Genomic DNA, 12634 nt, shown 5'->3' on the forward strand with positions numbered 1-12634 from the left:
GTGAGGGGGGAAAAAATGAAAACTGAGGGTTGCAGAAAGGGAGGTGGGTAGAGAGGTGGGGTAACTGGGTGATGGGCATTAAAGAGGGCATGTGATATGATGGGCACTGGGAATTATACTGAACTAATGAGTCATTGAACATTATATAAAAAACCAATGCAGTACTATACCTTGGCTAATTGAATTTAAATTAAAAAATCCATATATGTGTGTGTGTGTGTGTGTGTATACATATAGATATATATGTATATATATACTTGTGCAACTTTGTAAATAGACAACTAATAATATAATAGCAATCCTAATAAAAAGACTAACATGGTTAAAAGACCCATGAAATCCCAACAAAGAAATGCCACAATAAACATAAAACTTTACTGTAGCTGTTGCGATCTTTATTCATCCCTTACTAGATTGTCTCCCTTAATTTTGTTTTGTCATTCTTTTTCTAACTTCTTGAATTGACTACATAATTGATTTATTGTAATGCTTTTTTTTTTTTGGTAGAGCTTTCTTATTGAATATGTTTAAGAACTTTCTTCTAAGTATGGTTTTGACCACATTTATTTATAGGCCTTGATAGGTAGTATGCTCATTTTTAAATTTCTTAAATATTAGACAAGTGATTTTTAAAATTCTTTCTTTGATTCCATAATAAAAGAATACTGGAAGCATTTCTTAATTTCCATGCTGATGAAATATTTACTTCCTACTTTTTCTTTTTGACCATTTTGACTTATTTCTGGGGGTGGTGGGTGGTTTTTAAACCAGCCTTTATGTTCACATTTTTGTTACCATGTCCATATTAATGATTCCAAATATATCACTGGTCATGTTCCAAATCTCTGCATACACTGGGCCTATTAGACAACTCCCTTTGCATGTTTAATAGATACCTTCATGGACCACATGGCCTTGCTGGAACTTACTAGCTTCTTTTCTCCAATCTGCTCATACTCTTCAAGTCTTATGTGGTTATGCACCATCCACCCATCCCCCTTGGGAAATACTCTTTATATCTCCTTCACCATCACCCTAAGACCCTAACACTATTAAAGTCCTGTCTGTTTTAACAAGGACTATTTTCCAGATGTTGTATTACTTCCATGTTTCTGCTGCCAAAGCTTAATTCAGGCTTTTGTCATCTCTCGCCTGGCCTGTACCCATAATTTGCTAACTCCTTTTCTTCCTTCTTTGTCTCTTTCCTCTCCTCAGAGGCACACACTACCTATAGACTCCATCATCCATATTATTACCAGATTGATTTGTCTAAAATTCCCCCAAATCGGACCATACCACTTACCTGTTAAAAATTTCGATTTTCTGAAAGATCAGGTTCTAGCTCCTTACCATGACATACAGAGCCTTTCATCATACATCCTATCTCGAGCTTTCTGTTTGAGAATATTAAACTACTTGGCATTTTGAACACATTACACAATTTTGTGCTCCTATGTATTTACATATTCTGTTCCCTCTTTTTAAAGTGGTCTTCTACTGCGTTCCTGACTGGTGGATTCCCTTTTATATTTCTGTTTCCACTGTCAACCATACCTCTTTGAAGTGTCTTTCCCAAATGCTCCTCTTTCCCCCTTCTCAAACATGTCACTCTCTGTACCATTTATGTATGAATGTACTGAAGTCATTTGAAAAAAGTTAAATGTTTTACTAGGTGGTATTATTAATGTAAATGGAGTTGAGGGCTGTCTATGATGCAAAGCTAGTTCTGTCATATTTCCAGCCCACGTGAAGCTCTCTATGGCCCTCAGAGTGAAAACTCGTCTTTTTTCAGTCATATTCAGTTGCATGTGATACACTCAAACAGTCTTCCTTCTTCCTCCTCTAGGCAGCAGTTCCTCATTCTCGAGGCAGAGGTCGGTTCCTTCACAAAGCTTTCTCTTTCCCAGACCCTGGTCCTGCATGCATTTACAGTCCCTTCCCCTGTGTAACAATTTCCTAGTTCCTATTGCTATCTCCAGTAGACTCCAGGCGTGGTGACCCTGGATACTGTATCTTGTTGTGCTCATGGTTGCAACTCAACCTCTAAGAGTGACTGAACCCAGTGAACAACGGAGAAATCACTAAGGGCCATAAAGTTTAGGGAAACTATCAAAGGAATAAACGTACTTTTCTTGTACATTAGAGTTCACATCCTTGTGGTTGTTTTTACTTGCTTTATGTGTTCACTTATTTCAGCAGTTCTGCCCTTCGATAGAGGAGAAGTTACATGTTTGCTCTTGTGTTTAAGGGCTTGTTTCACTGTGGGACCTAGTCCTCGGTGTTGGGATAAATCCTTTCAGCAGAATTTTGTCTCCCAGTGTAGTCTTCCTTTGCATGTTCTCTTAGCAATGACTACTGCATTCTGTATTTTAAGTATCTTATTACTTAAGGGAAAGTTTTAATGAACAATTTGGAAACAAAATGAGAAGCTGTCTGCAACCACCATCTCTAGACACTGATACTGTACCGCTCTCTGCAGACGGCGGGAATCCCGGCATCTCCACCTCTTCATGCCGGCTGTGATGGGATTTGTCGCCACTACAACATCAATAGTATATTATCATAATATTGAAACATCAAATTTTCCTAAATTACTCCTAGGTAAGTATGATCAAGTGTCGCCCTCCTTCCTGGAGCTATTTTTCTTTCTCCTCCTAGTAAACGCTGTCCCTGGGGGTTGGAACTTGGAGCATGGGAAAACCACAGTAGTTAATTTCTCTGGTTTCCTGGTGAATGGGGAGATGAAGATAAACTGAGTGCTCTGGGCTGTGAAAACTCTGTTCCCCCAGGACATCTGTTCTCCACTAGATGCCCCTCGTGTTGTGTTGGCGTGTGGTAGGAGGACTGGGGAGGGTGTGCCCGCCTTCTGTCTCGCAGAGGCTCTACCCTAAGAATTGAGCCCTTGCTCCTGTCCTGCCCCAGGAGCAAGTCAGTGTGTCTAGCTCCCTGCGCTTCTGTCTCTGGCTTGGGATCCTGAGGCGTTTTCTGAAGGTCCCAGCTTTTCACTGATGCTGTGGCAGTGTCACGTTCTTCAGGGCATGGCTGCTGAGGTGTGGGGGACCCCGGGCAGCAGAGTATGCTTCACAGCCTGCTGGAAACTGTGCCGTCCTGAGAAGCAGCTGTCCTCAAAGACATCTGCTTCATGCCTAACCTTTTCTTTTTCAGCCTCTCCAGCCTCCTTGTCCTGTGGAAATCAGAGGGCTCTAATTTTATTTTTGCCTGACATTGAAATAATATCACTTATCCCAATTAGTTGTATTTAATTCTCTGACCAATCTTTGCCTTCTGTGGTGTATACTTTCATAAAGAGAGCTAAGAGGGAGCTGTAGAACATGGATTGTGGCTGGGCTTCCAGGGCCTGTAAATATCCTAAAATCACATGTGTTTGTGTGAATGAATCCTGACAATTTTACAAGGTACAGAGAATGCACTTGATTGTTTAACGATGAGAAAGACATTGATTACTGATACAGAAATTTGGAAAAGTAATAATTAAACCACACAAATATTTTATTTGCTTGTCCAAGGACATTAAAATTTGAAAATGAGTTAGTGGAAAATACTGAGTATTTAAGCCTGTGTTGTGCCACATTATATGATTGGGCAAAGGCAATCTAGTACAAACAAGTAGACCGGGTTAAATGTTAATTTAAAAGGCTTGTCAAAGTCTGAATTATCTTAATAGAAAGCTGTTTAGTACCACATGAAAGGCAGATGTTATCACAGAAATCTTTTTTTGAAGATGCCAAGAAAAAAGAGTGAAATCTTTAGTAGGCAACAGCAAAAATATATATACCATTGGGAATCCAATACATTAGGCATTTAAGTTTCTGAGAAACTGATGATGAAAAAGATATGAGTTATAAGATTTAGAAGGGAATTAGAATTCCTTAGAGGGCAACTAGAAGAGAAATGTGCATTTTGATAATATTTTGAAGGAGATGAGATTCCAGTCTGGCTGTAGATACAAGGCAGAGGGCACAATTAGATGATATTGTTGGAAGGACTCATGGAGATAAAACATAGTCTAAATTTCTTATTATTTTAGGAGAGAAATATTTGGGCCCAGAAAAATTACACTTATTTTCAGATCACAAAATGAGTAATTTTGTCCCAACATTATATTATGAACATCACCAAACATACAGAAAGTTGAAAAGAACCAAGTGAATACTCATAAATTCCTAATAATTAAATTCTTCAATTTCCATTTTATTCTATTTATTTGATCACATTTCTGCATCTTATTTTTTTGATACATTTTAAAGTAAATTGCAGACATTAATATGCTTCACCCCCTAATTATTTCAGCGTGCATATCATTAAAGTTAAATTTTTCTACAGTTCTTTTTGTGAGATAAAATTTACATGCTAAAGTACAGAAATCTTAATTTACTAAATGCACACACCTGTCTAACTATAGAACGGTTCCATGATCCATGAAAGTTTTCTTTCTTCTCAATATCATCTCCACAGAGACAAAAATCTAATCTGATTTTTTTTCCCCAGCATAGGTGGGATTTGTCTGTTGTAGAACTTCATATAAATTGAATAATGCAGTATAAATTCTTTTGTGTAACACTTCTCACAGCATGATTTTTTTGGGGGGGGCTAGTCCATAATATAGTATAGATCTGTATTTTGTTCTCATCATTGTTGGATACTATTCCATTGTATAAATATACCACAGTTTTCCGTTCTCTTGACAATAAGTACCTGAACTATTTCCAGATCTGGGTTATCATGGAAAAAAAACAAACAAAACAAACTGGTATAAACATCCATGTGCAAGTTTTTCTGTGGATATGTGTTTTTTATTTCCCTTGACTAAATACCTAGGAGTGAAATTGCTGGGCCATAGGGTGTGTAGTAAATGTTAATGTTTTGTGAAGAAACCACAAGATTTTTCCCAAAGTGGTTTACTTTACATACTCACTAATAATGTGTAGGAATCCCAGCTTTTCCACATGCTCACTAACATTTGATGATTTGGTCTCTCTAATTTAGCCATGCTGGTAGGTGTGTACTGATAATTCATTGTGGTTTGAGTTTGCATTTTCCTGATGGCTAATGATGTTGAGCACTTTTTGATAAGTTTATTAGCCATTTGTTATATTTGTAAAGTAGCTAAATCATATCTTTTGTCCATTTTTTATTGGGTTGCATTCTTATTATTGAGTTGCTGGAGTCCTTTGTATATACTAGATATTAATATGGCATGGGATACATGTTTTGAGAATATTTTTTTTCCAGTCTGTGGCATATGCATATTCATTTACATAGCAGGGTCTTTTGGTGAGCAAAAGAGTTCAGTTTTGTTGTACCATAATTTATCACTTTTTCATGCACGATTATTGTTTTCTATGTCTTAAGAAATTTTTGCCTCTGCTCAAAATATATTTTCCTCATAGTCTCCTGTTTGTTTGTTTTAGAAGCTTTATAGTTTTAGTTTTTATTTTTAGGACTGTGATCCATTTAAAATTAACTGTGTAAATAATGTAAGGCTGATGCCGAGGCTCTTTTTTTCCAAATGGATATCCATGTGCTCCAGCACCATTTGTGGAATGGACATTCCATGTCTTGTTAGATTGCATTAGGACCTTTGTGAACTATTTGGATCAAGTTACCATTTTAGTGTGATCTATTTCTCGGCTCTATAGTTTCTGTTCCTTTGATCTGTTTGTGAGTTTTATGAGATTACCATTCTGTCTTAATCTGATTACTATTGCTTTGGAGGTCTTGAAATCATATAGTGTACCCATACAACTAGTTTTCTTTGCTTTTCTCCATGGATATTCTAGTTCGTTTATAGTGTCATATGTAGTTAGAGTCAGGTTGTCAATTTCTACCAAAAAAAAAAAAAAATCTCAGCAGGATTATGATAGAGATTGCACTGAGTGTTTAGAACAATTTGGAGAAGAATTGACATCTTAGCAATATTGAATTCCACAATCCATTTGTTCACTTATTTATTTAGGTCTTCTCTCATTTCCCTTAGCAATGTGTTATATTTTCAGGGTTGAGGTCTTCCATGTCTTGTTAAATTACTAGCTTTTTTGTTTCCCCACTGCTGTTATGAATAAACTTGTATTTTAAATGCTGTATTCTAGTTGCTTCTGTCATATATATAAAATACAGCTGATTTTATCTATTGACCTTATATTTTGAAACCTTGGAAATTTACTCATTACTTCTAATTATTGCTTTGTAAGTTTCTTGGGATTATCTAGATATACAAACATACCATCTGAAAATAGGAGAATTATATTTATTTCTTTTTAAACTTTATGCTTTTTTTCACAATATTGAAATAACCAGGACTTCCAATATAATGCAGAATAGACCCGGGGAGTGTGAAATCTTTGTCTAATGCCTGATTTTAGGGGAAACATGGTCAATATTGCATAATTAATTATAAAGTTAATTATAGGTTTTTCATAGAAGACCTTTATCAGATGAGTAAATCTTCCTCTATTCAAAGCTTTCTCAGAGTTGTTTTTGTTTTTTGTTTTTTAATGATGAATAGATGTTGAATTCTATTAAGGATTTTTTTTGCATCCATTGGGACAATTATAGTTCCATTAATGTGCTAAATTAATTGACTTTTCAAATGATAAAGCAACCATGAATTCCTGGGCTGTATTACACATGGTCATGATATATTATCCATGCTATATATTCTTAGATTTTGTTTTCCAAGGCTTTTTAGATCTATGTTGTGAAGGATATTGGGTTTGTTATTTTCTTGTAATATCTTTGCCAGGTTTTCCTATGCTGGGTTATATTGGCTTCTAAAAATGAATTGTAAAATGTTCTCCATTTCTCTATTTTCTGAAAAACATTGTGTACAATTAATTTTATTTCTTCCCTAAATGTTGAATGAAATTCATTCATCAGTGAAATCATTTGAGCCTTTTAACAAAGTAAGGATTTTAGGGGCGCCTGGGTGGCTCAGTGGGTTGAAGCCTCTGCCTTCGGCTCAGGTCATGATCCCAGGGTCCTGGGATCAAGCCCGGCGTCAGGCTCTCTGCTCAGTGGGGAGCCTGCTTCCTCCTCTCTCTCTCTGCCTGCCTCTCTGCCTACTTGTGATCTCTGTCAAATAATAAATAAAAATCTAAAAAAAAAAAAAGTAAGGATTTTAAATGTAAACTTATTTCTCTACTAGACATGGACTCTTCAGACTTTTTTTTTTTTTTTTCTTTCCCTTCAGAGTACTTCTTGTTATGTCAGTTTTGGGAAGTTATAAGTTTCAAGAAATTTTCCCTTTCATCTAAGTATTTTATTTATTGTTATAAAGTTGTTCAACGTAGTCCCCAATTATCCTTCTTAAGTACGCAAAATATGTAGGGATAATTCTTGTTTCATTCCTAATACTGGTAATTTATGATTTCCTTCTTTTCTTTATTAGTTTAGCTAGGGACTTAGCAATTTTCTTGATCTTTTTAAAAAAAAATCAATTGTGTTGGCTAATTTTCTCAATTATTCATTTTCTATTTCATCGCTTTCTACTCTTATCTCTATCATTTTCATCCTTTTATTTATTTTGTTCATCATTGTTCTTTCCCTAGTTTTTAAGATAGAAAATTAAATCATTGATTTTGGATCTTCCTTTTTTTCTAAAATAAATATTTAAAGCCATAAATTTTTCTTAAAGTATTGTTTTAGTTGCAAGTCTTAAAATTTTTAGTATGTACTATTTTTTTGTGATTTTTTTTTAATTTTATTTTTTATAAACATATATTTTTTTCCCCAGGGGTACAGGTCTGTGAATCGCCAGGTTTACACACTTCACAGCATTCACCATAGCACATACCCTCCCCAATGTCCATAACCCCAACCCCCCCTCTCCCAACCCTCCTCCCCCCAGCAACCCTCAGTTTGTTTTGTGAGATTAAGAGTCACTTGTGGTTTATCTCCCTCCCAATCCCATCTTGCTTCATTTACTCTTCTCCTACCCCCTTAACCCTCCATGTTGCATCTCCTCTCCCTCATATCAGGGAGATCATATGATAGTTGTCTTTCTCCGATTGACTTATTTCACTAAGCATGATACCCTCTAGTTCCATCCACGTCGTCGCAAATGGCAAGATTTCATTTCTTTTGATGGCTGCATAGTATTCCATTGTGTATATACACCACATCTTCTTTATCCATTCATCTGTTGATGGACATCTAGGTTCTTTCCATAGTTTGGCTATTGTAGACATTGCTGCTATAACATTCGGGTGCACGTGCCCCTTCGGATCACTACGTTTGTATCTTTAGGGTAAATACCCAGTAGTGCAATTGCTGGGTCATAGGGTAGTTCTATTTTCAACATTTTGAGGAACCTCCATGCTGTTTTCCAGAGTGGTTGCACCAGCTTGCATTCCCACCAACAGTGTAGGAGGGTTCCCCTTTCTCCGCATCCTCGCCAGCATCTGTCATTTCCTGACTTGTTCATTTTAGCCATTCTGACTGGTGTGAGGTGGTATCTCATTGTGGTTTTAATTTGTATTTCCCTGATGCCGAGTGATATGGAGCACTTTTTCATGTGTCTGTTGGCCAGCTGGATGTCTTCTTTGCAGAAATGTCTGTTCATGTCTTCTGCCCATTTCTTGATTGGATTATTTGTTCTTTGGGTGTTGAGTTTGCTAAGTTCTTTATAGATTCTGGACACTAGCCCTTTATCTGATATGTAATTTGCAAATATCTTCTCCCATTCTGTCAGTTGTCTTTTGGTTTTGTGAACTGTTTCCTTTGCTGTGCAAAAGCTTTTGATCTTGATAAAATCCCAATAGTTCATTTTTGCCCTTGCTTCCCTTGCCTTTGGCGATGTTCCTAGGAAGATGTTGCTGTGGCTGAGGTCGAAGAGGTTGCTGCCTGTGTTCTCCTCAAGGATTTTGATGGATTCCTTTCTCACATTGAGGTCCTTCATCCATTTTGAGTCTATTTTCGTGTGTGGTGTAAGGAAATGATCCAATTTCATTTTTCTGCATGTGGCTGTCCAGTTTTCCCAACACCATTTATTGAAGAGGTTGTCTTTTTTCCATTGGACATTCTTTCCTGCTTTGTCGAAGATTAGTTGACCATAGAGTTGAGGGTCTATTTCTGGGCTCTCTATTCTGTTCCATTGATCTATGTGTCTGTTTTTGTGCCAGTACCATGCTGTCTTGATGATGACAGCTTTGTAGTAGAGCTTGAAGTCTGGAATTGTGATGCCACCAACTTTGGCTTTCTTTTTCAATATTCCTTTGGCTATTCGAGGTCTTTTGTGGTTCCATATAAATTTTAGGATTATTTGTTCCATTTCCTTGAAAAAAATGGATGGTACTTTGATAGGAATTGCATTAAATGTGTAGATTGCTTTAGGTAGCATAGACATTTTCACAATATTTATTCTTCCAATCCAGGAGCATGGAACATTTTTCCATTTCTTTGTGTCTTCCTCAATTTCTTTCATGAGTACTTTATACTTTTCTCTGTATAGATTCTTGGTCTCTTTGGTTAGGTTTATTCCTAGGTATCTTATAGTTTTGGGTGCAATTGTAAATGGGATTGACTCCTCAATTTCTCTTTCTTCTGTCTTGCTGTTGGTGTAGAGAATGCGACTGATTTCTGTGCATTGATTTTATATCCTGACACTTTACTGAATTCCTGTACAAGTTCTAGCAGCTTTGGAGTGGAGTCTTTTGGCTTTTCCACATATAGTGTCATATCATCTGCGAAGAGTGATAGTTTGACTTCTTCTTTGCCGATTTGGATGCCTTTAATTTCTTTTTGTTGTCTGACTGCTGAGGCTAGGACTTCTAGTACTATGTTGAATAGCAGTGGTGATAACGGACATCCCTGCCGTGTTCCTGACCTTAGCGGAAAAGCTTTCAGTTTTTCTCCATTGAAAATGATATTTGTGCTGGGTTTTTCATAGATGGCTTTGATAATATTGAGGTATGTGCCCTCTATCCCTACACTTTGAAGAGTTTTGATCAGGAAGGGATGCTGTACTTTGTCAAATGCTTTTTCAGCATCTATGGAGAGTATCATATGGTTCCTGTTTTTTCTTTTATTAATGTGTTGTATCACATTGATTGATTTGCGGATGTTGAACCAACCTTGCAGCCCTGGAATAAATCCCACTTGGTCGTGGTGAATAATCCTTTTAATGTACTGTTGAATCCTATTGGCTAGTATTTTGGTGAGAATTTTTGCATCTGTGTTCATCAAGGATATTGGTCTGTAGTTCTCTTTTTTGATGGGATCCTTGTCTGGTTTGGGGATCAAGGTGAGGCTGGCCTCATAAAATGAGTTTGGAAGTTTTCCTTCCATTTCTATTTTTTGGAACAGTCTCAGGAGAATAGGAATTAGTTCTTCTTTAAATGTTTGGTAGAATTCCCCAGGGAAGCCGTCTGGCCCTGGGCTTTTGTTTGTTTGGAGATTTTTGATGACTGTTTCAATCTCCTTACTGGTTATGGGTCTGTTCAGGCTTTCTATTTCTTCCTGGTTCAGTTGTGGTAGTTTATATGTCTCTAGGAATGCATCGATTTCTTCCAGATTGTCAAATTTGTTGGCGTAGAGTTGCTCATAGTATGTTCTTATAATTGTCTGTATTTCTTTGGTGTTAGTTGTGATCTCTCCTCTTTCATTCATGATTTTATTTATTTGGGTCCTCTCTCTTTTCTTTTTGATAAGTCTGGCCAGGGGTTTATCAATCTTATTAATTCTTTCAAAGAACCAGCTCCTAGTTTCATTGATTTGTTCTATTGTTTTTTTGGTTTCTATTTCATTGATTTCTGCTCTGATCTTTATGATTTCTCTTCTCCTGCTGGGTTTAGGGTTTCTTTCTTGTTCTTTCTCCAGCTCCTTTAGGTGTAGGGTTAGGTTGTGTACCTGAGACCTTTCTTGTTTCTTGAGAAAGGCTTGTACCGCTATATATTTTCCTCTCAGGACTGCCTTTGTTGTGTCCCACAGATTTTGAACCATTGTCTTTTCATTATCATTTGTTTCCATGACTTTTTTCAATTCTTCTTTAATTTCCTGGTTGACCCATTGATTCTTTAGAAGGATGCTGTTTAGTCTCCATGTATTTGGGTTCTTTCCAAATTTCCTCTTGTGATTGAGTTCTAGCTTCAGAGCATTGTGGTCTGAAAATATGCAGGGAATGATCCCAATCTTTTGATACCGGTTGAGACCTGCTTTAGGACCGAGGATGTGATCTATTCTGGAGAATGTTCCATGTGCACTAGAGAAGAATGTGTATTCTGTTGCTTTGGGATGAAATTTTCTGAATATATCTGTGATATCCCTCTGGTCCAGTGTGTCATTTAAGGCCTTTATTTCCTTGTTGATCTTTTGCTTGGATGATCTGTCCATTTCAGTGAGGGGAGTGTTAAAGTCCCCTACTATTATTGTATTATTGTGGGTATGTTTCTTTGATTTTGTTATTAATTGGTTTATATAGTTGACTGCTCCCACGTTAGGGGCATAGATATTTACAATTGTTAGATCTTCTTGTTGGACAGATCCTTTGAGTATGATATAGTGTCCTTCCTCATCTCTTATTATAGTCTTTGGCTTAAAATCTAATTGATCGGATATAAGGATTGCCACTCCTGCTTTCTTCTGATGTCCATTAGCATGGTAAATTCTTTTCCACCCCCTCACTTTAAATCTGAAGGTGTCTTTGGGTTTAAAATGAGTTTCTTGTAGGCAACATATAGATGGGTTTTGTTTTTTTATCCATTCTGATACCCTGTGTCTTTTGATTGGGGCATTTAGCCCATTAACATTCAGGGTAACTATTGAGAGATATGAATTTAGTGCCATTGTATTGCCTGTAAGGTGACTGTTATTGTATATTGTTTCTGTTCCTTTCTGATCTACTACTTTTGGGCTCTCTCTTTGCTTAGAGGACCCCTTTCAATATTTCCTGTAGAGCTGGCTTGGTGTTTGCAAAATCTTTCAGTTTTTGTTTGTCCTGGAAGCTTTTAATCTCTCCTTCTATTTTCAATGATAACCTAGCTGGATATAGTATTCTTGGCTGCATGTTTTTCTCGTTTAGTACTCTGAATATATCATGCCAGCTCTTTCTGGCCTGCCAGGTCTCTGTGGATAAGTGTGCTGCCAATCTAATATTTTTACCATTGTATGTTACAGACTTCTTTTCCAGGGCTGCTTTCAGGATTTTCTCTTTGTCTCTAAGACTTGTAAATTTTACTATTAGGTGACGGGGTGTGGACCTATTCTTATTGATTTTGAGGGGGGTTCTCTTCACCTCCTGGATTTTGATGCTTGTTCCCTTTGCCATATTGGGGGAATTCTCTCCAATATACCTTCTGCTCCCCTCTCTCTTTCTTCTTCTTCTGGAATACCAATTGTTCTAATGTTGTTTCGTCTTATGGTGTCACTTATCTCTCGAATTCTCCCCTTGTGGTCCAGTAGCTGTTTGTCCCTCTTTTGCTCAGCTTCTTTATTCTCTGTCATTTGGTCTTCTATATCGCTAATTCTTTCTTCTGCCTCATTTATCCTAGCAGTGAGAGCCTCCATTTTTGATTGCACCTCATTAATAGCTTTTTTTATATCAAGTTGATTAGATTTTAGTTCTTTTATTTCTCCAGAAAGGGCTTTTATATCTCCTGAGAGGGTTTCTCTAATATCT

The 12634-nt window shown here is 36.8% G+C and overlaps 1 protein-coding gene across 11 annotated transcripts in view; it reads left to right on the top strand.

The window, feature by feature from the left end:
• ABCC9 (ATP binding cassette subfamily C member 9) overlaps positions 1–12634 on the top strand; it is a 144724-nt gene that overhangs the window by 11843 nt on the left and 120247 nt on the right. For all 11 annotated transcript variants that reach the window (XM_032855299.1, XM_032855306.1, XM_032855304.1 and 8 more), the window contains one exon: positions 2480–2601. In XM_032855299.1, coding sequence (XP_032711190.1) covers positions 2480–2601 — 122 coding nt within the window. The remainder of the gene's footprint in view (positions 1–2479; positions 2602–12634) is intronic.

The sequence above is a fragment of the Lontra canadensis genome, unplaced genomic scaffold, assembly GCF_010015895.1.
Source record: "Lontra canadensis isolate GAN:19392208 unplaced genomic scaffold, GSC_riverotter_1.0 scaffold9, whole genome shotgun sequence".
In the NCBI taxonomy this organism is placed as follows: Eukaryota; Metazoa; Chordata; class Mammalia; order Carnivora; family Mustelidae; genus Lontra; species Lontra canadensis.